Raw genomic sequence first — 27,163 nt, 5'->3', positions numbered from 1 at the left:
AAAAGAAATCTGAAAAACCCTACCTAGTATTTAACAAAGGAAATGGAGATCAGTACAATTGATAAACATAGCACATGACATATATTCTGGAACACGCGAGCTGGAAGACGACTGGCGTAAAATGGTCCTGATGTGCCAAAGGAAATCACACACCATCAGCTGTATTTGCTGCTTAAATTTTGAAAGAATGTTTCAACATTTGAAGAGGCCAGGCGAAGGAGGTTTTTCACTACCTGAAAACAAATACTAATTTGCAAATGTTTTTCTTTAATGTAATTTTGAAACAGTGAAATCTTGGTGTGGATGTATGACAGCACACTGCATTAGCACTCACTGGGCATCTGAACCTCTAGAAATGAAAATACTGAGGGAGCTACATGTTTAGTTTAACAGAATATCTAGAGAACAAAAGAGCTACTTATCTTTAGATGCTAATTCTTGAAGATGTTTCTAAAATGCTGTGGGTAAAACTAGAGCATTTCCAGAATCTCTCACCCGGCCTCAGTGCGTGTCCATATCAACAGATGTTCCCAAGAGGCGGAGGGAAGCAGTCCATCTCTACACCAATAGGTAATTACAAGGGGGAGGGAGGGCATATCTGGACCGGAGAGGTTGGGTGGGGCCCCTTTCTGCAGCCAGGTTGTGAGAGACACGGGCGAGCAGAGGTGGACGACTGTTGTAAGCAATAAACGGGTCTCTCACACTTTATTTCTCTCTTTGACTGATTTCAGTTTCAAAGGTATTTTGTCCTGGGCTGGGAAGGTGCATTCCCCCAGGAGTTACAAATACCTGATAAATAGCCTTTACTGTGTTATATACTAACCACAGTAATATTCATGGAGAATTATGTTCCCAAGGCATGGCTCAGGATATTCATTTTGTTTTCATGGTATTACAGATGTTGGAATGAACTAATTTATGGAATTAATACCTTATATTTACATACTACTTTAATTCATTAAGTACATTAATTCAATAATTTTATCCTATTATTTAAATTAACCTATACAAACTTCACTTCAGAAATCTGAAAACTGAAAGTATTTAAGTGACTTGCTCAAGGCCAGTCAATAAACAGGAAACAGAGGATTCAAATCTAGGTATTTTCACCTCTTCTGTGTTACCCAAGAAAAGGACTCATCAACTTTATTTCTCTTATGATTTGTTTCTTTCTCCTAAAGTAGCAAATGGAAAAGTTTGTGGACTGGGAATAAATTGAGGTTTTGGACATATAAAGTTATCTGAATGGGATTATGTACGCACATTGAGAATTTTGTCTACCAGAAAAGAATGACAAATAGGACGCAGGGCTGATTAAGACCATCCTCAAAATTTAGGCTCTAATGAAATAAACAAATATTTACTGAAGAGCTAAAACACAAATGGTATTATGCAAGACTTTGAATAAAATTTCCATTAACAGAAAAAGAAAATTATCTTTTAATGTAGAAATATCCTTATTTTGTTATTTATGTGCACAAACACCTACACTTTGCAGGAGCAACAGGGAAGCAAAGCATCTAATCCGAATGAGGGGCCATCAGATCCGTGGACGATTTGATGGGAAGCACTTACACTTAATGAGACTAACAGGCCGCACACACCTGCCACGTACATCACTATGCCAACCACTCACCTGTCGGTAAAACCCGGTGGCGGGCCTGCAGGGGTAATGCTCTCCACAGATGCTGTTAAAGTAAATGATAGGGGTGCTGGTCTGCCATTGTAAGAAAAGTATGGGAAGATTAAGATTCTCTGAAATAAGCACTAAAAGGTCTTAGGAAATTTAAAATCTGGTCCTGAACCCACTTTTTAGTAGGCTTTTGTATTATTATGACCTTGAGTAAACTTTGAACCAAAAAAAACAAGGAAAACATCAAGTGAAGTTTCCCTGTGTGGATACAGAGTAACTTTAAAAAACAACTTAGCTTTTCAAATTAATATAAAAAGCTCCTAACTTAAATTTAAAATAAAATCTAGTCATCAACTAGTAATTAAAAGGACACACACCACACATAAGGGATAGTTCACTCAGATAAAAGTGGACAGTTTTATAAAAACCTGGAGGAAAAACTCAGCTAGCGCCTAGTCAGTCAAAAAGGAGCTGAAAGGCCATGTTCTCCAACAGGCGTAACGAAAACGAAAAGCGCTTCATGACCACAGCCAAGCAGGGGAAAACAAGCATAAAAAGGTAACATTTCCTCCAAATCTGAGGGCACCAAACCAACTACAGAACTTCATGAAAAATGAAAAAAGGAGAGGCAGTAAAGATAAAATTTGGTAAGAAATTTAAGCAGCAAGAGGAAAGGCTTAACAAAAGCAAAAAAGAAAAGTAAACGGGCCAGGTAAGCAGTAGCCCTGGTTCACGCGCTGTCGGGAGAAAATCATGGGACCGAAACGATGCTTTCCATCGGATACAAACAAGTCCTTTCTATTGAAAAGCAGAGGTGAAATGCAGAAATCTACATTAAAAGAAAAGTCACCACACAAATCATACAAATTCTAGTATTTCATAGCTTATTTTCCTGGTGATGTGACTGCACTGTGCGTCCTCAAACACCCATTCATTCCAGAGTGTTCTGCTTTTATTGCCCCGATAAGCCGGCCGGTGATGTCAGTCTGAGGGGCTGAGAGGGGCGACCGACGTCGGAGACGGCGAGGGAGGGTCCTGTCTGGGATTCACTGCCCACTGCTCCCGGCAGGGGTTAAATTTCACTTCTGGATTCTAGACTCCCTACGAACCACGAGAAAGGACTTTTGTGAAAGTGATTAGGTTGCACGAGTGCACACGCATGTGCACATGCACAGCACATGTAAACAACAGCGAGGCCCCCTGCTGCCCCTCCCCCACCAGGGTGCGCGATCACACGCGGCGGGAGAGGCAGCGCTTCTGGTCGCAGCCTGGGCAACGCAGAGTGTGAGGACTCGCAAGCTCCCACTGCATCCCGGCCGCCTGTGCGTCACACTGCGAAGCAGTCCTCAGCCTGCCAACTGCACTGGCCTCTCCGTCGTTTATCAAGTGCCCGCTATATGCAGGCCAGCGTGCTGGACGCTCAGAGGTGAGAAAGAGCACAAATAGAAACGGTTTTCTTGTATTCCTCGAGTGAGACTAAGTCATCGTATTAGAGGCATACATACATACCAAAATGGGCCTGACTGTACTTTAAATGTGCTATAAAAAGGTACAGGAGTGGTGAAAAGTCAGCCACAGATAATTTTTAAGAAGGTCTGGGTAAGGCACATCTGTAAAATTTACACATAAAGTTTGAAATTCTGTTAGTGCCATCACTTATGAATGACATCATGCTCACATGTCTTCAGAATCAGAAGGTTCCTCTTTAATGTGCTCATCTTCCAGTTCATCTATTTCAAGATTGTCCTGGCGTGCATCCCCTACAGTGGGAACATCCATCAGAGTTCTGAAGAGCTTCGAGAGATCTGGGAGTGAACATGTCCTCAACATCTAAAAAACATTCAACAGGTTTCTTCTTAGGAGCAAGATAATCAGAGAATAAAAAAGAGGGAGGAGGAAAAAGATGGCGGAATAGGAAGGCAAGGTGGAAACCTCCTCCCACTCACACACAGCTGACCCTGAGGGCGGCCGGAAGCCTGCAGGACAGACCGCCTGCCCCTGGGGAAGGAGAGGACCACACGGGGGAGGACAACGTGGCAGAGTCCTGATGCACCAGGCCCCCAGCCCTTCCCCAGCGCCGGCTCACCAGCGGGAAGAGGCGGAACGGAGCAGGGAGGGGAAGGGTGCTCTGTGCACCTGGCCCTGGAGATCTGCTCTGGGAAGACAAGCCCCCTTTGAACTGGGTTCCGGTGATCAGTGGGGCTGGAAAGCAGGGACAGCTGGAGACTCCCGACCCTCATGGGGGACAGACATGCTCCACTGGTCCCACCGAGACCCAGCACACGGGCGTCAGTTTGAAAGATTTTCCAGCAGTGGGAGGAGGGCCAGAGGGGCGAGGGTTGGATGGAGCTCTCTCCATGAGAGGAAGGGCAGGTGGACAACACTTCCCCAGACCTCCCTTGGCCCAACTGGCTGTGTGTTTGCAGAGGCCCCAAACACTCCATCCCTGTCACTGCCGGCCCAGCCCTGAGACCCTTCCCTGTGTGCCTGCCTAGACCAGCAGTGTCAGATTTTGCTGCCTGGCAGGCAGGCCCAGATTCTTGGCCCTGTCTCAGTGCAGCTGCGGAGGCACCTGTGGAAGCCTCTTTCCTCCTCACAGGCAGCCCAGCCAGTGCGGCACTTCTGCCTGGTGCATCCCTGCGCCCAGCTGGCAATCTTGTGTCCTGCTAACCCCATGTGACCTGCCAACGCATGCCCACCCCAGACCACCTCGTCCACCCTGTTAACCCAGAAGCCACCATCTCCACCCCAGGCAGAGGGCAGCCCTGCCCACAGTGGTCCCAGCAGAGTACAGCTGCTCTGCCTACAGTGGGCCGGCTGAGGTGAACTGCCATCAGGGCAGACGGAGCTTTACCATCGCCGGTGGACAGACAGAAAGGCGGCCCGCCCACAGCCCACCAACTGCCACGGGCTCCACCACAAAGGAGAAGCAGGCCCTTGGGGGGAAGGAGCCCTGAGCTCCTGGCACCACAGGACGCCTCCTTCATAAAGCCATTACCTTCTAGGCCACAAGGCATAGCGGATCCATCTAATACAAAGGAGGAAACACAGAAACCCTGACAAAATGAGGAGGCAGAGGAATATGTTCCGAAAAAGCTACAGGATAGGACATCAGACAGAGGGCTAAAGGAAATGGAGGTCACCAAACTTGGCGAAGATTTCAAAGTAAAAGTTATAAATCTGCTCACTGATCTGTGGAAACGTTTTGGAGATCTCAGGGAGGATGTCAGCAAAGAGACACAAGAGCTGAAGAAGCAGTAACTGAAAGCGACATACAATGGAGGGAATGAAGAGCAGACCGCGGCAAGTAGAGGTAGAAATCAGAGAGCAGGAACACAGCAAAGCTGAGGGACAGAGTGAAAAAAGAATCGCAAACTGAGAGGATGCCGAGAGCTGTGTGACAACTGCAACGGGAACGATATTCATGCAACAGGGGAACCAGAAGAAGAGACAAAGGGATAGGAAGTCTGAGGAAATAATTGTTGATAACTTCCCCAATCTGGGGAAGGAAATAGACATTCAAGGTCACGGGAGTGCTGAGAGCCCCTAACAAAAGGGACCCAGGAAGTCAACACCAAGATTTATAATAATTAAACTGGAAAAGATTGAGAATAAGGAGAGAGTTTTGAAAGCAAAGAGAAAAAGATTACTTATAAGGGAAACCCCATCAAGCTATCAGCAGACTTCTCAGCAGAACCTTTACAGGCCAGACAGGATTGGCATGAAATATTTAATGTACTGAAACAGAAGGACCTTCAACCAAGAATCCCCTATCCAGCAAGATTATCATTCAAATTTGAAGGAGAGATTAGACATTTCCCAGATAAACGAAGGATGAAGGAATTTATAACCACTAACCATCATTACAGGATTTGTTAAAGGGACTTCCGTAGAACGAAATTTCTTCAGCCTAAGTAGTTTTCAGCAGTGAAAATAAACCTACAGTAAAGGTGTTAAACCAATTAATTATCAAGCAAGTATGAAATTAAATCAAAACAAAAGTAGTAAAACCAACTATACATAAAATCAGTCAATGGATACACAAAAAATGCAGATTATGACATCTAATACATAAAGTATGGAGGAGGAAGGAGAAAAAAGTACATTAAGATTGTGCTTGAAATAGAGCAATCATCAACTTAATATAGACTGTAATATAGTCAGGAAGCAGGCCCTGAACCTTATTGTGACCAAAAACCCAAAGCCTATAACAGATACACAAAAAATTAAAAAATAGAAATCCAATCATAACACTGAAGAAAATCATTAAATAACAAGAGAAGAACATAAGAGAGTAAGAAAAGAACAGAGAAGAGCTATAAAAACAGCCAGAAAACAATTAATAAAATGGCAGTGAGTACATACCTATCAATAATTTACCATAAATGTAAATGGACCGAATGCACTAATCAAAAGACACAGAGTGGCAGAATGGATAAAGAGACAAGACCCATCTGTATGCTGCCTACAAGAGACTGACTCACTTCAGACCCAAAGACATACACAGACGGAAAGTGAAGGGATGGAAGAGGATATTTCATGCAAATAATAGGAAGAAAAAGCAGAAGTAGCAGTACTTACATCAGACAAAACATACTTCAAAACAAAGAAAGTAACAAGAGACAAAGTAGGACATTACATAATGATAACCATTATAAATACCTCTGCACCCAACATAGCAGCACCTAAATATGTAAAACAAATAATAACAGAATTAAAGATGGAAATAGATTGCACACCTTCATTTTAGGAGACTTTAACACACCACTTATATCAATAATCAGATCAACCAGATAGAAAAGGAAACAAAGGCACTGAAGAACACATTAGATCAGATGGACCTAACGGATATCTACAGAACATTCCACCCAAAAGCAGCAGGACACACATTTTTCTTAGTATACATGGAATGCTGCCCAGAACAGATCATATATAAGGCCACAAAAAGAGCCTTGATAAATTAAAAAAAGAATGAAACTGTATTTAGCAACTTCTCAGACCACAATGGTATGAAACTAGAAATAAATTACACACACAAAAAACAATAAATCCTACAAATGTTAGGAGGCTAAACAACATGTTTCTAAGTAATAAATGGATTTATGAACAAATCAAAACAGAAATCAAGCAATACTTGGAGATGAATGAAAACAAAAACTCAACAGTCCAAAATCTGTGGGATGCCACAAAAGCAGTTCTAAGGGGCAACAAAGCAATTCAGGCCTATCTCTAGAAACAAGAATAACCCCAAATAAACAATAAACACACAATTAAGGAAATAGAAAAAGAAGAACAAACAAAACTCTAAGTTAGTAGAAAGAGGGATAAAGATCAGAGCAGAAATAAATAAAAGAGAATAAAACAATAGAAAAAAAATCAATGAAACCAAGAGCTAGTTCTTTAAGAAGATAAACAAAATAGACAAACCCCAAGCCAGACAAGAAAAAAAGAGAGTACACACATGAACAAAATCAGAAATGAATATGGAATCATCACAACAGATACCACAGAAATACAAAGAATTATTAGAGAATATTATGAAAAACTATATGCCACTAAATTTGCCAACCTAAAAGACATGGACAAATTTCTAGAAAATACCACCTCCCAAGACTGACCCAGGAAGAAACAGAAAATCTGAACAGACCAATTCCTTGTAACAAAATTAAACTGGCAACCTGAAAACTCCCAACAAACAGAAGTCCACACCAGACGGCTTCACAGATGAATTCTACCAAACATTTAAAGAGCTAACACCATCCTTCCTAAAGTATTCCAAAAAGTAGGAGAGGTGGGAATACTTTCAACTCATTCTATGACGCCAGCATCACTCTAATACCAAAACCAAAGATCCCACAAAAAACAAAAATTATAGACCAGCATCCCTGATGAACATAGATGCAAAAATCCTCAACAAAATATTAGCAAACTGAATTCAAAAATACAACAAGGGATTATCCATCATGACCAAGTGGGATTTATTCCAGGGATGCAAGGATGGTATACTATTCATAAATCAATCAATATCATACACTACATTAACAAAAAAAGGGATAGAAAATACATCATCATCTCAGTAGATGCTGAAAACACATCTGACAAAATTCATATCCATTCATGATAAAAACTTTCACCAAAATGAGTATACATCAAACTAAACAGCTTATGTATTTCAACATAATGAAGGCAAAATATGACAAACCCACAGCTAACTTCATATTTAGTGGCAAAAAGCTAAAAACTCTTTCCTCTAAGATCAGGAATAAGACAAGGATGTCCACTCTCGCCACTTTGATTCAACATAGTACTGCAGGTCCTAGCCACAGCAGTCAGACAACACAGGAGATAAAAGTCATTCAAATTGGTAAGGAAGGAGTAAACCTAGCACTATCTGCAGATGACATGATACTATAGAAACCCCTAAAGACTCCACCAAAAAACTGGTAACTGGATTCAGCAAAGTTGCAGGATATGAAATTCATACACAGAAATCTGTTGCGTTCTTACATAATAACAATGAACTAGCAGAGAGAGAAATAAGGAAAACAATTCCATTCAGAATTGCATCAAAAAGAATAAAATACCTAGGAATAAACCTAATTAAGGAGGTAAAGACCTGTATTCTGAAAACTGTAAGACACTCATGAGAGAAATTAAAGAAGACAAATAAAAATCTATCCCATGCTCATGGATAGGAAGAATTAATATTGTCAAAATGGTCATCCTGCCCAAAGCAATTTTACAGATATAATGCAATTCCTATCAAAATAACAACTGCATTTTACATAAAGTACAGCAAATAATCCTCGAATTCATATGGAACCATGAAAAGACCCCAAATAGCCAAAGCAATACTGAGAAAGAACAAAGCTGGGGGCTTACACTCCCTGACTTCAAGCTGTACTATAATACTACAGTAATCAAAACAGTATGGTACCGGCACAACAACAGACCCATAGATCAATGGAACAGAATAAAGAGCCCAGGTACAAATCCATGCATATATATTCAATTAATACATGATAAAGGCATCACGAATATACAATGGGGAAAAGAGTCTCTTTAATGACTAGTGTTGGGAAAACTGGACAGCTACATGCAAAGAATGAAACTGTCTAACTTCATATACAAAAGTAAACTTGAAATGGATCAAAGACCTAAATGTAAGACATGAAATCATAAAGCTCTTAGAAGACAACATAGGCAAAAATCTCTTGAACACAGGCGTGAGTAATTTTTTCCTGGACATATCTCCTTGGGCAAGAGAAACAAAATAAATGAACAAGTAGGATTCCATCAAACTAAAAGCTTGTGTACAGCAAAGGACACCATTAGCAGAACAACAAGGCAACCTAAAGAATGGGTAGTATATTTGTAAACAATTTATCCGATAAGGGGTTAACATCCAAAATACATAAAGAACTCATACACCTGAACACCAAAAAAACAACCTGACTAAAAAATGGGCAGATGACCTGAACAGACATTTTTCCAAAGAATAAATACAGATGGCCAGCAGGCATATAAAAAGATGCTCCACATCACTATTCATTAGGGAAATGCAAATCAAAACCACAATGAGATATCACCTCACACCAGTTCGCATGGCCACCATCCAAAAGATGAGAAATAACAGTGTTGTTAAGGATGTGGAGAAAAGGGAAACTTCCTACACTGTTGGTGGGAATGTAAATTGGTGAAGGTGGAGAAAGAGAAATATCATATGATTTCACTTGTAGAGTACAAAAAGAACAAAAAACAAAACAAAATGAACAAAATAGCAGTAGACTCATAGACACTGAGAAGTGACTGGTGGTTAGCATGGGCAACGGTTTGGGGTGAGAGTGAGGGGGATAAAAGCACAAAAAAATTCACAATCAGTTGGTCATGGGGATGGTAGCACAGCATGGAGAATATGACCAATGATTCTGTAACATTTTCCTATGTTAGTAGTATGACATTCCTATGACAGATAGTAACCACACTAGTGGGGGTGAGGATTTAATAACATGGATGTGTTGAACCACTGTTTGTATACTTGAAACTAATGTAAGATTATATATCAACAATACATCAATTAAAAAAAAAAAGAAAAATGGAAATAGAAAAAAATCATAAAATTAGAGCTAACAAATATTTGCTATTACATACAAATGTATGTACATACATGTCATGTACTTATTGGTAGAAGCTTCAGAGGTGACTTGTCTGTAGTTAAAACCTAGTTATTTTGAATTTCAGCTCAATACTTTGCAGTGAGGAAACTAAATGAATTATGCTTGGTTTCAACATATAGGGATTCATTTAAGTCACTGTTACAGGTAGGGAGAGGGGTTCATTTGGGGCATGCACACAGAAAGAACTGGAAATCTGTAGGGATCAGGCAACAACAGAAACTGTCAATTTGCTGCTTCTCACTCATGGTCCATATTTTCCCTCAGACTCTCACTGTCCTATGGCCAAACCTCCTCATATGTTTTTGCCCAAATTCTGGAGTCAGTTGGCCTGAAGCGTGGGTAAGCACCACCACACGTAAGTGGTGGCCCTCTGTATCATTTTATTGTAGGAGTGGCTGGCAGCCAACACAGGTGAAATCAAGGACCTCCAATTAGCGCAAGGAAAAGTCTACGTCACTTCCCCGAGCAACGACGGATGGTGAGCAGAGCCCCCTTCCCAATGGAAGGGAAGCCTGGAAAGGCAGGTATCCTGAAGTTCACAAGAGAATCACTCACAGCAGCAGAGAAGAAACTCAGCAAACCGAGTTGAGAAAAAAACACAGTTGAAGTGTTTAAATTTGATTTGTGTTGGTAAGACCAGTGATGGCGGGAGTTGCCTCTATTCACCAACCTTCCAAAATTAGAATGTGATGCACAGACAGAGCTATGAAACAAATATCTATACATTTAAATCTCAGGGGTTGGTCACCCCTAAGGAATCTGTGATATTGGAAACAAGATTTCTAAGGCCCTTATAAGAACCCTACACCAGATGGCAGGCTGTGAAGAAAACACAATGTTTAGCATATTAATGAAAATTTATATACTTCGCCAATTTTATTGGTACAGTCTGTTTTTCTAAGAATAAAAAAGGACAGATTTCCATTATTTGAACAGAAGTTACACATTATAGCACTCAAGAGGAAAAACTGGTTATGAATTACAAGAGGGTGAATAAAGATAGACTGCTGTCAGAGCACTTCACGATGTACTGCAAGTATTTCTTTTGCTGAATATCCCTCTGTCAGGAGAATTTATGCTTATTATTTTAATGTTTTGAACCATGTATATTATAAACTAGCATGATGCAGGATATGCATCCAGTAATAATTTCTCCAAATACATGCTAATCAATAAAAATAAACACATATGCACGATACACCAAAATTCAAGGGGACTATACAAAAGGATGCAATTAGGCTGAAATTCGTTTTTAGCCTTGGTAAAATAATCTCTATTCTAGTTTATTCCTTCCATTAATTAAAATAACTTTCATAACCTAACAAAATAATACAGTTAGAAATTTCAAGGGGTATGTAATTTGAAAACCTTCCTTTCGGTATGGGTATAAATACTGTCAATCCAACAGCTATCTCTTCTATATTAAAAACCCCTATGTCCACAGTCTTCTTTGATAAACTATTAAACTTTTAAAAAAGATATTCATCTTCAGTCAGAAAAGTATTACATAAGAACTCTTATAGTTAATTGATTCAACATTTTTCATGTTGCTTAAATTTATTATATAAAATACTCTGTTGTTTTAATATTCATAGACATACCCCTGAAATCAGCTGTTCACCTATAACATGTTACCCACGATCTTACTTCATTCATAGTCAGACTAACTTTTCTCTAGATTCTTAGCAGCATAATTTACACAGCTAGCACTTGGTACCATTACAAAATCAAACAGGAACACAATGTTTTAGGAAATATTAAAACATTTTTTAAGAATACATGCTTCCTTTAGATTTTGTTGTTTTGTTAAGGTCTGTTTTTTTCTCAGAACCGAGAAGGACCACGTAAGACAGTGAATGAATTACATACTAACTGCACTAACAGAACTTCCCATGAAATTCTAAGGAGAAGAATACTGTCAACTCACCTCTTCATCTGTAGCATTTTTCATATAAAATGTAAAAACTATGAACATTTACCGAAGGCAAAAATTATGGACATTTTCTAAGAATTTGTATTTTTGCAAAACCAAAAGACACTTAAGCCACATGTGCTATTTGTGAACTGAACATAATCTTCCCCCCACTCTACATCTGCTATAAGAATAAAAAGAAATTCTCAAGTGTTCATAAAGATCAGTTTTCCATTCTACTCCCTATATGAAAAAAGTATCAGTGGAACACATGTGGCTTCTCTCCCCCCTTATTCACTGTCCCCTAAAGTGAGGAAGGTCTAAAGGGAAGGGCCTTTGGTGAACTGGGCTCTATTCTTCGGTAAGTTCATCATGAGAAGATCACACCTGTAAACTATTTTACTCTGACCTATTATGAATGTACCTTCAGCGATCTGCATTAAGTGCTATACTCTCAACCTTATCAAGCTCAGCTACTTCAGGAAAGCTGCTACTGTATTTAGTGTTTCTTGTCAGAAACAGTGCACCCTAGAAGACAGTATAATTCCAGATCTATGGAAATACCTTTTCAAAATGAAAGTGAAATAAAATGTTTTAAACAAACAAAAGCTGAAAAAAAAATCAGCACCAATAGGGTTGCATAAGAGAGAAGTTCTTAAAAGTGGAAGAAAAAATAATACCAGATAGAAACTTGAATTCTACACAAAGGAATGAAGAATGTCAGAAATGGTAAGTTGGCAAATATAAAGACTTCCTCGATTTTTACTTTCTGTAAAAGATGGCTGAATGTTTAAGACAAAAACAGTATGATTTATTATGGAGTCTGTCCCACATGTGGAAGTAAAATAATGACAGCAGTGCCACGAAGGGCAGGCGAGCAGGCGGCAGGGCGAGTTCACCGCTGTAAGGTCCTTATGTTTCTTGTGAGATGGTGTAACATTATTTCAAGGAAGACTGTAGAAATCTAAAGATTACCATGAACATCGAGAATGACAACAAGAAAACATAAGTAAATAGTACAGAAAAAACAAAATGCTAAAAACAATCCAAAAGAAAGGAGCATAAAAGTAAAATGGTACAAAGAAGCGATGAGACAAATCGAAAACAAATTGCACAATGGTAGGGTTACGCTCCATCGTACCAACAATGTACTGAAAAACACATGAAACATGAATGGCCTAATCACTTTAAAAGATTGTCAGATTGGTCAAAAAGCAAACTTGAGTGTATGATGGCTGCAAAAAATTTCTTTACAGGTAAAATCAGTTTAAGTAAAAGTAAAGGCTGTAAAATACATGTACCATATCAACACTAACCATAAGAAAGCTGGAATGGCTATATTAAAACCAGACAACACAGATTTCAGAACAAGGTGATATAGCCAGGGATTAAGAGAGTCATTTCATAATGATAAAGGGGTCAACTCATCAGGAAGACATAAATATTATTAATTCACATTCAACTGACTGGCCATTTCAGTACTTTTTCAGTAACTGATAAACAAGTAGAAAGAAAACCAGGATATAGAGGAGGGACAGCACTATCAAACAGGGTCATTTCTTCACAGTAAACGACAATTCTAAATTCTTACTCACTCAGTAACAGTGCTTCAAAACACATGAAACAAAAATGGACACGACTGAAAGGATAAGTAGGTAAATACAAGTGTAGTTTTAAAGATTCCAGTCTTTTCTCAGCAACTGCTAGTTAGAGTGGACAGAGTCCGTGAGGATAAAGAAGACTGACTCGAACAACCCTACCAACCAGCGGGAGGTAATTCTCGACATTTACAGAACAGCGCACCCACTCTTCCCAGAAGGTCCCCTGGGGGAGCAGCCGCCCGCGCAGGAGCCTAGGGTGACTGCTGGGTGCCGAGGAGAGCAGCAGGCGTGACATAAAGGAGGCCAACAGAGAGAACGATGGCAAAAGTAAGGAGGACATCGACTCTGTTAAAGAAGAAAAGTCGAGAAAGGTGAGGGAGAAAAAGGGACGGGAGATTTGGCCACGCGCTGCTAATGGATGAATTTGACAAGAGCAGCTTTCACAGAGCGAGCGGAGGGAGGCGAAGACGGCAGCGATGCAAGCTCACGGCGTCCGTACGGGGAGCAGAGATGCGGATGGCAGCCAGGAAGGACACGGGCTCAGGAGACGCCTGCGACCCAGGAGGGGACCTACTGGGACACGTGTGTCAAGGAAACGGTCGCTACAGGAGGAAGAGGACGGCACAGGTCAAGTGACAAAAGTAAAGGCAGGAATCCTTGAGAGGGTGACAGGCTGGAGTCCAAAACACAGGAAGGATGTTATTTGATAGAAGAAAGGACACAAGCAGTGTACCCGAGTACTTTTTATGAGCTTCTGACAAAAATCTTTGTAAGAGGTTAAATGATCCTATTTTAGTGCAAGGATGATATAAGTGCCTATAAATGACGTCCGCCTCTTCTTCCTGACTCAAGGCCACCGTGACGAGCACTGACGATTCACTCTTGGGGCCCGGAGGTGAATGTCATGACCTCAGAGACCTGCGGGGCAGGCCCGAAAGGCTGCAGATGGCTTCCATTTTCTAGTGTCTCCTGCCCCCTCACAGTCCTGTTTGTGGGCCCGCTTGGCCGTGCTTACTTCCGAGTGACTCTCTAGGGAACCGCTAAGGCTGAATTAAGGTCGTGAAAGAAGACCAAGTAATCACATGTATTGTGCAAGGACTATCAACTTCATAGCACTACGTCATTAAAAAGCTCTGGGGTAAGCACGCCGGACACCTTCACTGCGCGAGGAAGTGCACGAATCGCACGACGACCCTTGTCCGCCCTGTCAGTAAGCCTTCTTCTCTGACTCTAAAGATCATAAATTTCTTCTGGTAGTTCATATTTTTGAAATTCTGACAGCTATTAGACAAGTGAGAGAATTTAGCAATCTACATTTAAGATAAGCATAAGGAAATACTATACAAGATACCAACATATCCAATTGGAAAATTAAATTGAAAATCAAAATGACATAGTTAAAAAGTCACAGAAAAGAATTCAGGCAATTCAATACACAGGCTTAAATATATGAAAAATGTTCAACCTCACTAACAGAGAAATACAAATTAAAAAGAAACACCATTGCTCATTCATTAAACAAACAATTTTAAAATAAATGATAACAGTTGGTGCTATTTAGGGTATGGGATCTCACACACTATTGATGGCACTATAAGCTGTTTCTTGAAAGGAAATCAGGAAATATACAATAAAGCTTTTTGAATTCTACTTACAGAAATTTATTTTATGGAAATAATTATGGATATGTACAAAGATAGAGGTATATGTAGTTATAATGACAAAAATTGAAACCTAAAGACCCAACAATAGACATAGGTTAGATAAAAAAAATTATGATACAGCAAAATGGAATTTCTTGTCAATATAGATGATATGAGAGAATATTTGACAACATGATAAAATGCTGTTTTTGTAATATAGTATTTGTAGTATTTTTACTATACATATTAAATAGAAACGTAGGTTACACAAAGAATATGCATAATATCCTATTTTGATAAAAAGTTATAAAAATTTCATATATGGAAAGTAATATAACAAAATGATATGATGTCTTTATTTGTATTTTTTAATTTTCTATAGATAATGCTATTTCTTAAGAAAAAAGTTATATATTTTTAAAAATAGCAAGTGAGAAAACGTAAGAGGTTTGAAAAACTTTTACATCTATCAATATTTCTACATACAAATTAGACAAGATGCCATTTATGTCCATTTAAGATATATTTCTTAAGCTTAGTCTCGTATTAAAAATGAAAGCTGGATCAGGTAGTGGAAAAGGGAGATAGTGGAGGAAGGATCTTTTGCTCAAATAAAAGTAGACCCTATAAAAAGAATCCTGCACAACCCCTATGTTTATTGCAGCACTATTTACAATAGCCAAGAAATGGAAGCAGCCTAAGTGTCCATCAGTAGATGAATGGATAAAGAAGAGGTGGTACATATACACAATGGAATATTATTCAGCCATAAGAAATAAACAGATCCTACCATTTGCAACAACATGAATGGATCTAGAGGGTATTATGCTCAGTGAAATAAGTCAGGCAGAGAAAGACAAATACCAAATGATTTCTCTCATTTGTGGAGTATAACAACGAAGCAAAACTGAAGGAACAAAATAGCAGCAGACTCACAGACTCCAAGAAGGGACTAGCAGTTATCAAACGGGAGGGGTGTGGGAGGCTGGGTGGGGAGGGAGTGAGAAGGGGACTGAGGGGTATAATGATTGGTGCACATGGTGTGGGGGATCACAGGGAAGACAGTGTAGCTCAGAGAAGGCAATTTGTCACTCTGTGGCATCTTACTACACTGATGGACAGTGACTGCAATGGGGTGTGGAGGGGACTTGATAATATGGGTGAACATAGTAACCACATTGTTTTTCATGTGAGACCTTCATAAGAGTGTATATCAATAATACCCTAATAAAAAAAGATGAAGAAAAAAAAGAGGAAAAAAAAAAGAATCCTGCAAGGGTAGCTGATGAAGTAGTCTTTTTCCTAGTTGTACTTCTCAAGGGTAATTTCTTTCCAGTATCTCAGAAGAGAAAAGGTAAATTATTCTGTCTGTTATTTTTGTTGCTTTGATGTGTGTGTGTGTGTGTGTGTGTGTGTGTGTGTGTGTGTGTGTGTGTGTGTGTGTGTGTGTTTAACTGAATAAAACTCAGTGTCACTGTTTATCAAAGAAAAACAGTACCCAATTTTATAAAAGCTGTTTTCCATCTGAGGGGCACACACTCACCTTTGGGTTGTTTGCATCGAACAGCCCGGTTGAAAGTCCAATCAGCAAGGAATTCTTATTTTTGTGGTTTGGGGGTGAATCAGAGTGACATCGAAGTGGAAAGTATTCTTCTGGTGAGCAGAGAGCTGACTGGACCTGCGGGGCTGTGAGCAGGTGTCCGGGATGAACCACTCTGTGGAAGAACGGCTCTGGCTGCACAGACTTCTCTCCATCACACTCAGAGGGCTGAGAACCATCTACTCCAGGTTCTGGGGTATAAAGGAAAGATTATGTAATAAGCCTATACAGTATTTAAATGAAGTCCTAAGTAATATTGAAAAGGCACAGTATTTAACATGAATTCCAACATAAAACTACATATCAGAAAAACAAAAATCAAAATATATATGTACATATATATAATCTTTATTTTTCAGAAAGCAGATTTAATTTGCTATATACTTCCATTATATGGAAGTTCTAAATGTAGACATAAATGCAAAGAAATGTGAAAAAATACACTTTCAGACACACATATTTATTTCCAGTCTATCTTTATTCCTATAGCATAGAAAAATTATATTTATTATACTTAATTAGTACTATTAAAATCAAGAGGACAACATATTTAATGTCCTTAGCACACTGGCTTGGTTTTGGCAAGCAATTCTTTTTGTTTTGAACTTTTGATAAAAATAGTGACCAAAAAGTTTTATTACCCATGTTGCCTACAATCTAGGCTTATGAATGAAGCATTGAATGCTCTATGCCTATTACATATTTTAAATGATTGAGGTGATTGATAAGGAATGCTCTCTATTAATATGTCATCCAAATAAAACAGGTTAAAAAAACCCTCTGGAAAGTAATTAGACCAATGATGGTTTTAGACAGTGATTAGACGCTGATACTCACCTATCTGAACTTCACTACCGTGGTCCACAGTCCTTGAGATGCCATCTTCAGAAACTTCATTTTGCTGAACGGTGACCTTGTCTTCCAACCTGCCGCAGATGGATATTATCAGTAAACAGTCCACTAGAAAGGAAAGCGCTCTCGAACAGAGAAAAAATGGAACACGAGTTCATTAGCATCCTGTGATTTCTCTTCTAAATATTTTTTCTCACTTGCATATATACTTTCTCTCATAAGCATACTATTTTGGACCCTGTTCAAACCCTCACAGATCATAACCATTCACAACAACCAGCCTGGCCATTTCTTATACTGGTGGTTCCCAAAGTGTGCTCTGAGAACACCAGCAATGCTCAGAAACTCGTTGGGGTGCAGTTATGATGCCCGCCCCACCAGACCTGTGACCAGAAGCTTTGGGGGATAAGGCCCAGCAACATATTTTAATAAATCCCCAAGTAATTCTGATGCTTGCTAATGTTTGAGAACTACTTTAAGCAATCAAATGCCCCTTAATAGCAGAGAATATAAAGGATTATGATATACCAATATTATGAAATGCCATGCCGCTGCTAGAATGAAACAAATCTATATGAACTGATATAAACAACAATCAAGATATATTTTTTAAGGAAGCAAAATAATTTGCAGACCAATTTGTATTAAAAGGTGTTAGGTTTCAAAAAAATGGTGTGTAGCACAGTAAAAGGAATAGAATGATATGCACAAAAATGTCTTAAAGGAATGAATTCACTGAGGACAAAAAAAAGATAAAGAACTCACTATTTTTAAACTCAATACAACTGGGAATTAAACTCATGTATTATACTTTTTAAACAAAATTTAAACACTGGAAGAATAAACACTGGTACCAAAAATGTATTTCTGGGAGTTTGGCTTATAAGCAGTTTTTGTTTTCTTCTTTTTAATCCATCTCAAATTTAAATAATTTTTTACTTTTCCCATTTAAAATTTTGAATAATTTTCTACTCTTATTTTTCAAAGTGTTACTTTGTGTCTAATCATAGGAGTAGCACTTTTCTTCATCCCCAGTGAAACGCTCCTTGGTTTCTCAAGCAGGTAAGCACGGAGTCAGAGCGCCCAGCCGCCCCACTGCCGGCTGCGACCCCAAGAGCCGGGCACAGGGGCCCACGGACGCACTGCTCCCGACACCTCCTGGGCGAGCGAAAGTACACGGCGCGGTCGCGCGTATTCATGCCGTGGGATTTACTGAGACATTTCGAAGAATGAAGAATCGAAACACCATCCTACAACATGGATAGACTTTGAGAATCTGTGCTAACTGGGAGAAGCCAGGTACAAAGAGCCACATACTGTGTGATTCCACGAGGAATGCCCAGAATAGGCAAAGCCACAGAGTCAGACCGCAGGTCAGGGGTTGCCAGGGGCTGTGGGGGTCGGGGGAACGGAGTGGCTGCTTGACGAGTAACAGGTTTCCTTGTGGGGTGATGAGCGCATCTGAAACCACCCGGTGGTCATGGCCGCACGGCGCTGCGCGTGTGCTCTATGCTACTGAATCGTACACTCTAAGATGGCAAAAATGGTAAATGCTATGAATTTTATCTTAATTTTTTAAAAAGTAATGCTCCTTTTATGATTTCCCTAACCATGCAAATCCCAGTTGTCTTTACTGATGATCAGTTTGGTACCTTATGATACATTTCCTTTAAAATATATCAATATATATGCACTTGAGTATATAATAATTTTTACACATAATTATCACAGCGTTATTTTAATGTATGCAACCACTTTTTATACAAGATCATTTTATTTCATTAATCATTCGGTGTTTGGGCTGTGTTTACTTATCAATACATAGAGCTCCATCTCACCCCAGTAAGTGCCGCACACCGTCCACGGTGCGGCATAGACTTCCATATTTTCAGCCGCTTCCTTATTAATTATTTACACTATCTCAGATTATTTGCTGACTCTACTGCAGTAAACATTCTTGTATATGTATCTTTGTGCCCATGTGTGGATGACCTTGAGAGGAGATAACAAAAAGTAAAAGGTCTATCACACGATGTGCACATTTTAAACTATTACAGTTGGCAAGGGGATCTCCAGGTCAGCTCTTCTGAGTCACATGTGCACTTGCGGGATGTCCAAGTACCCAACTCCCAACGCCTCACCGAAACTACTGTCACTTCCCCCAGCTCCACGTTACTTTATGGAGAAACTCACTGAAAACACATTTGGACGCTTGCCCTGCTTTTTCTTCACTGCTCTCCTTAGAGAGGAAACTGACTAGCAGTGACATTCATTTGTACATAGTTCTCCCCTGAGTAAAGTCAGTCAAAGAACTTAAACATCTGATCTCTTTCTTCTCATGTTATTGGCTTCCTAGAATCCACCAAGTATCATACAGTTGTATACGAGTTTCTTTCTTTGTGAGCAGCCTTTTCATACTCTCCCCAATTTTTCTCCTGGACTTTGTCTTTTTATTATTAATTTGCATATGTTTATTATGAATTTTGGATATTAACTATTAAGTTACCTCCTTTTATTTTCTTTTACATTTAGAGGTCTATTGTTTTATTGAATGGTCTTAGAAATGGAACTTTTTTCTCTGAATTGTTCTTCTTTTAAATGCTGCATGCTGTGCATAATGTAGTATACAATATTTTTAGCCACACCCTTATTAATGATTATTTAAACAAATTCAAGCCGTTTTCTATGACTCTCCTGCAGTGAGCATTCTTGCATGTGCATCTTTGAGCCCATTTCTAAGTGCAGCCAGCCTCCTGTTTTTATGCATAAAGCTGTACTGGAACAGCCACACTCATTTGTTCATGGATTATCTCTGGTTGCTTTTGCAATGAAAGCAGACTTGAATAGCTGAATCACAGACCAAGTATTCACTACCCAGTTCTTCACAGAAAACATATGACAATCCCTGTTACAGACCATGGCAGAGGAAGGAACTTCCAGTTACTTTTTTATGAAGGAAGTATAGCATGATTAACAAAATTCAACAATTTCCCTTAACAAAGGGACTACAGATGACTCTTGCAAGTATTAATACAAAAAAATCTAAAATATAGAAGTACATTAAGATAATACATCATGACCAACTAGAGTTGCAGGGTGGTTCAATATTAAGTAATCTATTAATATAATTCATTAGACTAACAGATAATGAAAAATATTTTTATATGAATCGTTCCAGAGGTTGAAAAGTCATTTAACAAAATCCAATGCTTTTTTTTTAGTAAGTAAAATATGAATAGAAAACCTATCTTAACTAAAAAGTAGTCAGACCTAATGAAGGTGAACAAATGACTCATCTTTGCTCAAGTCCAGAACAAGTAGATTCCTGCTCTCCCCAGTCACTACCGTGTGGCAGGCGCTCAGCAGAGCGACCGGAGGGCAAGAACCCAGTGCCACGCGACTGGACTGGTGCCTACCACGTCCTTGGACGGGAAGAACACACGTCGATTCTTTCTCTATGGCAATTTATGAACTTAACATCCCAGTTAAATACCAATTGATTTTTTTTTTTCCTTGGGGGAAGATAAAATATTAGATGAAATATTAGCCAGCACAACCAAAAAAGAAGAGTGATAAAAGGAAATTAGCCTTAATCATCTAAAAATATACCTTACATTCTAATTAAAGTAGTGCATACAAGCACATTGTATGAAGACTAATGAAAACAGGGAAACAAACCAGAAAGGACCCAAAATAATTTTAAAAATTTAGTGCATATTACAAGGGGCATTTTAAATCTGTGCAGGAAATACGGCTTCTTAACAAATGGAACTGGGGCAGCTGGGCAGCCGTCTGGAAAAAAGGCTGAATCTACACGCCAGGGTAAATTCCAAACAGGTCAAAGATTTACATGTAAAAAGGACCTACATAAAAGCAGTACCAGAAAAGATTAACAAGTCTTTAATAACCTTAAAAAGAAAGTTTCTCTTAATTACCAAAACACAGGTAAATAAATAAGACAACCTAAAACAGGTCTGCCTGACAAAACTAAAAAAACAATGACATATATATATATGGTGAAGAGGGAAAATATAATGGTAATTCACATAACAATTGGGGCAAATATCTCTAATATTTAGAGTTACTGATGATTTATAAAACACCACCCACCAGATTTTTTAAAATGGGTCAAAGATATAAACAGAGAACTCACAGAAAAGGAAATATAAAAAAACCTGAAATATTTGAAAAAATGTGCTCAGTTTTACCAATAATGAGATAAACTAAGACCACAAACTATTTTTTTACCTATCAGATAGGCAAAAAAAAAATTTTTGATAGTGACAGTTGGGCAAGGCTGTGGGGAAAATAGGTTTCATACATTATTTCTGAGAGTGTAAATTAGTACAACTCCTGGGAAGAAGATCAACTGAATTACAAATGCAATTTATAAAAATGCAATTGATCCAGCAATTATGCTTCTGTGTAGCTAACCTACTGGTATTATGTGCAAAATGTAAAAGGTATTCACGGCAGCACCATTTGTAATATCAACTGATGTAGACTTACTGAGTTGCAGTACATCCATGGAATGGATGGAATACCAAGTAGCCATAAAATGAGAAAAAAAGACGAAGCCTCTGTGTATTAATATTAAAAAATTCCCAGATAATTAACTAAAAATTAAAAAGGTGGAAAATACTGTGTACATTATACTAACTGTAATATAACTATCTGTATATAACTGTACATTACATTAATGATTTAAAGGAGAAAAGGTCTATGTATCTGTTTTTTGCTTATGTATACAGTAAAAATATCTGGGAGGAGACAGTGGAAATTGCTGGATGGGGAACAGAGGTGGGAAAGAGCCTTTTTACTGTACACCTTTATATACTTATTGATTTCTGAACCACAAGAATGTAATCTCTAGTAAAAAAAAATCAAATTATTTCTATAAGGTATTACAGTAAGAAGATATAATGCGAACTAGGTTCTCATGGTATCTCACTACAGAGGCATTGCAAAGAGAACTCAGGGTCTGAAGCGCAAGGAGAAAGAGGTGACATACTCGGTCCCCTCTCCTTCTGTCTCACTGGCCCACACGCTGACGGCCCCGTGTGCCAAGCTGCCGTCTTTGTTGGCTTTGCTTGGCTCTTGCAGAATTTCTGTTTCCAAGTCATCAGGTTCTGAGAAGCAAACACATATAACAAAACACGTCTTAGAGCAAAATTTTTTTAGGGAAAACTGAATAAATTTTCTATAAATTATCATTATCTAGTTGTAGGCTGATATTTTAGTCGTAACAGAAAAAGTTAAATATTTTATCTATATATCTTTAATCTTACTGTGTACTCTACTTCCATTGTTTCTGAAATGATAGACTTTTTCTTTTGCATTTTCACTGCAATAAAAATACTCAAAAGAAATCTTATAGGCTGTATTTTTCATGATTATATAAAAGTTCCTTTTCATTGAAACTTCAGTATCTGTAAATTACTTTAAAGAAGATACACAAACTAGTTTAAAGAATAATGACATCTGTGGTTAGAAATATGGTAGTAGAATGGACTAAGAAAATAAGAAAACACTATAATTCATTAGTAACTGACACGAAAGTTCAGTCACCAAAATATTTCAACCACCAAAACAGAAAAAAATAACCTATTACCTGGGCTTTTACAATGATATTAAGAATTTCACATAATCAGAGTATACTAAATCTTCTTTCCTAGACCCTCAAATAATTAATACCCAAGGTACTGCCTCTGTTTCTGGCACTGGCTCCTTTTTAACCTGGCTGATATTTTCTGAAAGTAAATAGTAATAAGAACTTTCTTCATTTGTTAACCTCTCTTTTTCTTCTCCAATTCAGATTGTCAATACTATATGGTTTAAGCCACCACACCCCCTCATTTTTCCTGGAATCTCTTTCCTTCTCTAGTTTTAAAGCTTCTAATTAGCTGTCTTATTTAGAAAGATAATTGACACTGTACCCATCCTTAAAGTTTTTATCATTATTCAAACGCTTTTTTTGTTTACTCATACAAGATAAGTATGTGTGGGGGGGAATCCTTCCTTTCTTTTTAAATGAGTAATTTTTCACTATCACCACAAGCCCTATCATTATGACTCATTCTTCAAACTAGGTTTGTTGACTGTATTGCCAGAAAAAGTCTAAAATATTTACTATCTGGCTCTTTATAGAAGAAGATCGCTGACCCCTGCTCTAGGCTATGTAGCCTCTATTATATCTCTAACAGGGTTTTGTTTTTTAAAGAAAAGGCATAAGACACCTCCTGACTATGATTCTAATGAGTAGGACTGTTTAAGTCACTGTGGTGCATTAAAGATGGTCACATCTACAGCAAGGCCTCTGATTCCCTCATGTAGAGGGGGCTCCATTTCTCCTCACAGTGAATTTGGGCTGTCATTGAGACCACCCGATCAATGGGGTTCAGCCAAAGTGTTGCTAGCACAGGTCTAGGTCTAGTCTTTAGAACTGGCAGCTGCCACCCTGGAATCTGGAAGCCTTAGCCACCATGAAAGAAGTTTCACTACCATAGAAAGACCAAATGGCAAGACCCTGAGACTGAGATGAGAGGAGCCGGCTGGACAGGCCGCTAAACCCTGCCAAGACCCCAGGCATGGAAGAGGCGTCGTCTTGCGCCTTCCAGGATACGCCCGTCCGACAGCTGAATGCCACTGAGTGACACAGCGGATGCCACATGGAGAAGAACCTTCCCAATTCCTGACCCCCACAAAGTGTGAGATGAAATAAAATAGTTACTTTCAGTCAATAAAGTTTGGGAGTAATTTGTTTTGCAGCAATAGATAACTGGAACAGAACTTCGTATCTGTAAATGGGGCGCTGTCGAAACAAAAGCCTAGAACATGTGCACTGATTTTGGGACTAAACAGCAGGCAGAATTAGAAAAATCTTCAAGAAGACTGTTGGCGAGAGATTGGCTAGTAGAAAAAAATATTATTGGAGGCTGGAGCAAAAGGGATTCTTGTTTATGGTGGCAGAAAATCTGGTACCTGCGATAACAAGGATGACAGAAATACAATAGATTCAATGATCCAGCTAACCAATTATCTAAGCAGAATGTTCAATGTGCCAGCTAGTTTCTTCTAGTAGCTTCTGATAAAGTTCACAGACTGATTAACTGAAGAAAGAACTGTTCAGTTTATGAGAATTTAGAAGAGAAAGCCCAAGATAATTCCTTCTAAGCAACAAAAGTTTGTCAAGGGAAGACTTGGCCTCAAGACAAACACTAATTCAGGGCAATAAAACGTGGTCTCACGGCAACGAGGAAGCCAAGCGAGTGGCGACACGACCACCTGTTACGGGCTAGGAGGACTTCAGGGCATGCTCCCCAGACTCTTTTTGCTGGACAAGACGATTTCTAAGACTCTGAAGCGCACTGTCTCACCGCATTCTCACAGGAAACTACGGTAGAGAATGGCCAGTCTCAAAAAAACAAGGAAGAAAGAAAGAAAGAGTGGCTTTTGTCAAATGTAGTTAATGTCGATATCATTTATTCAAGTCATACAAAATTCTTAAGAAAACTGTACTTGCAGAAGCAGCACCAGTTTGGACTGAGAGGGAAAGAAAGTCAGTCCAGGGGGCAGAGCCCGCAGGACCCCGGCTCCTGGGCACAGGCTGTGGCTGCCGGTACCACGCCCGGCCAGCTGTCAGAACGCCTACGGACCAGGGACTGCATGGTGCTGACACTGTCCTTTCTTAGAAAAGGAGTCTCTGTTCCTGCTTCACCAGTGTGTGTTAGATATATAGAAGGCAAAGGACTTGTCTTTTTTACTTACAAGTCTTCAATCGAGAGTAACTACTCGAACAACTGGGACCAAGGGAGCTCGTCTCTACACAGGCCTGGCTGTGAGGGCAGCACCTTTAGAATCGGAGCCAGTGTCCTAACAAGATGAGGCTTTGAGAAGGGGTGGGCGCATGCCACATGTAGGGGGAACATAAATAATTTCTGGTCAAAGGCAGGGTATGGCAGATTACTGACGGCTGCAAGTTCTTAAACAGTCTTCAAGAGGTGGGCCTTTGAGTCTAAGCTGGCCTGTGACTGCTTGGACCAGTAAGTCTGTTAGCTCTGTCAGTTCTGTGGCTGGCTTCTAAGAGCACAAGCAGCTCTCACCTAGGTGTCTGGGCGCCTCGGCCTCTATGTATGGAGTCAGACTCTCCTGCTTGAAGGAGGGCCCAGGATGGCCTAGAGGCCACGTGAGGACAGGGAGGGGCCCAGCCGGGCGTGGCCTTCACACGGTCTCCCCTGACAGCAGGGAAGCTCCTGGGCGGGAAGAGCTGCCTGACCGCCGCTGAATACCACGGGCGGTCCCACAGACTGAAGCATGGGGGTCTGAAAAATCATGTCAGCCAAGCCCAGAATCAGTGTCTGACACAAAAAAACACAAGACATAATAAAATCACTATTGTTTTCACACTATGTTTTAGGGTGATTTGTTACACAACAATAAAAGAGCCAGACTAGTAACTAAACGTATAAAAATCATCAACCGAATTTGAGATGAATCACCCAAACATATACAGGTGACACTTCAACAGTGCTGGGGTTAGGGGTGCTGAACCCACACACAGTTAAACATCCACATGTAACTTCTAACTCCTCCATAATTTAATTACTAATAGCTGACTGTTGACTGGAAGCCTTACCAATAAGAAAATAAAAACTCTATTAACACATACTTTGTATATATATTATATACTAATTCTTACAATAAAGATAAAAAAAGAAAATGTTATTAAGAAAATCATAAGAGAAAATACATTTACAGTTTTGCACAGGATTGAAAAAAGCCTGCCTATAAGTGGTCCTGTGCAGTTCAAATCTGTATCATTCAAGAGTCAACTGTATACATATGTTGATGACTTGCTTATAAACTCACATTTTTAAAGAAGAAATTAAAATATTATTAAATCAAATACAGCTCATTTTGACTCATTAAAACATACCATCCAAATTTCCTTCTGCTTTCAGTGACACACGTGGAGGTGTCTCACTCAGCTTTGGACTGTCCGTCTCAGTGGGGGAACCAGCAGCAGCTGATGGATTCATTTCAAGTGAAATACATGTTATTTTTTCTTCCCCAGTAACTGACGGTTTGTACTTCTCTCCTTCAAGAGAAATCTCTGAAACAATAAAAAAGAACAATTATGCTACGTTCTCAAAATGACTTCTGTAATAGCATTTAGAACAAAGTTCAAAAGTTGCATGTTCTTACAACAGATAATTACGGGTTAAGCTCTGCTGTATGTTAGAAATTAATAAATGATTAAGATAAATGATAGCCAAGGCTTGTTCTAATTATACACAGTGATTTCTAGGGTGATTAACATATCATTTACTTTTCCCTTTTGTGAAACTAATATGTACGTGTCAGAATGGTAATTTTAAAATTACTAATTGTTTTTGTTTCTAGTAAGTGTTAGTTACTTTTAGTTGTTCAGAAACTCTCCATACTTAAAATTGATGCCACGAGAAAATGGATTTGCCTCAGAACAACTTACTGTAGTTACCTACAGGATCTCCAGGTCACTTTCATTCATTCTTTGAAGATCTAGCTCACTGTCAGAAGGTGTCCCCATCACTAGTTCTGAATTAACCAATTTAGTTAATTTCTGTATCTACATCAGTACTGGTGTTTCGGAAATTGGGCATGAAAAATATCATCTATAATATGGACCCCCAGGGCCCCCATGAGGAATTGTTCATCATAGGAATAAGAAATCTGGTGCTGCATACAGCTCCCCCATCTCTCTCTG

At 39.2% G+C, this 27,163-nt stretch overlaps 1 protein-coding gene across 10 annotated transcripts in view; it reads right to left on the bottom strand.

The window, feature by feature from the left end:
- NEK1 (NIMA related kinase 1) overlaps positions 1–27,163 on the bottom strand; it is a 186,719-nt gene that overhangs the window by 19,207 nt on the left and 140,349 nt on the right. For 9 of the 10 annotated variants that reach the window (XM_036998866.2, XM_073232824.1, XM_073232826.1 and 6 more), the window contains 5 exons: positions 26,354–26,530; positions 22,430–22,547; positions 17,404–17,492; positions 16,510–16,757; positions 3,312–3,463 (listed from right to left, as the gene is read on the bottom strand). In XM_036998866.2, coding sequence (XP_036854761.2) covers positions 3,312–3,463; positions 16,510–16,757; positions 17,404–17,492; positions 22,430–22,547; positions 26,354–26,530 — 784 coding nt within the window. Of the gene's footprint in view, positions 1–3,311; positions 3,464–16,509; positions 16,758–17,403; positions 17,493–22,429; positions 22,548–26,353; positions 26,531–27,163 lie in introns of those variants that run through there. The other variant, XR_012129688.1, reaches the window with a different exon arrangement.

The sequence above is a fragment of the Manis javanica genome, chromosome 3, assembly GCF_040802235.1.
Source record: "Manis javanica isolate MJ-LG chromosome 3, MJ_LKY, whole genome shotgun sequence".
NCBI classification, from domain to species: domain Eukaryota; kingdom Metazoa; phylum Chordata; class Mammalia; order Pholidota; family Manidae; genus Manis; species Manis javanica.
Note: the sequence above shows the minus strand (reverse complement) of the source record. Positions and strands in the feature narration are given on the sequence as shown.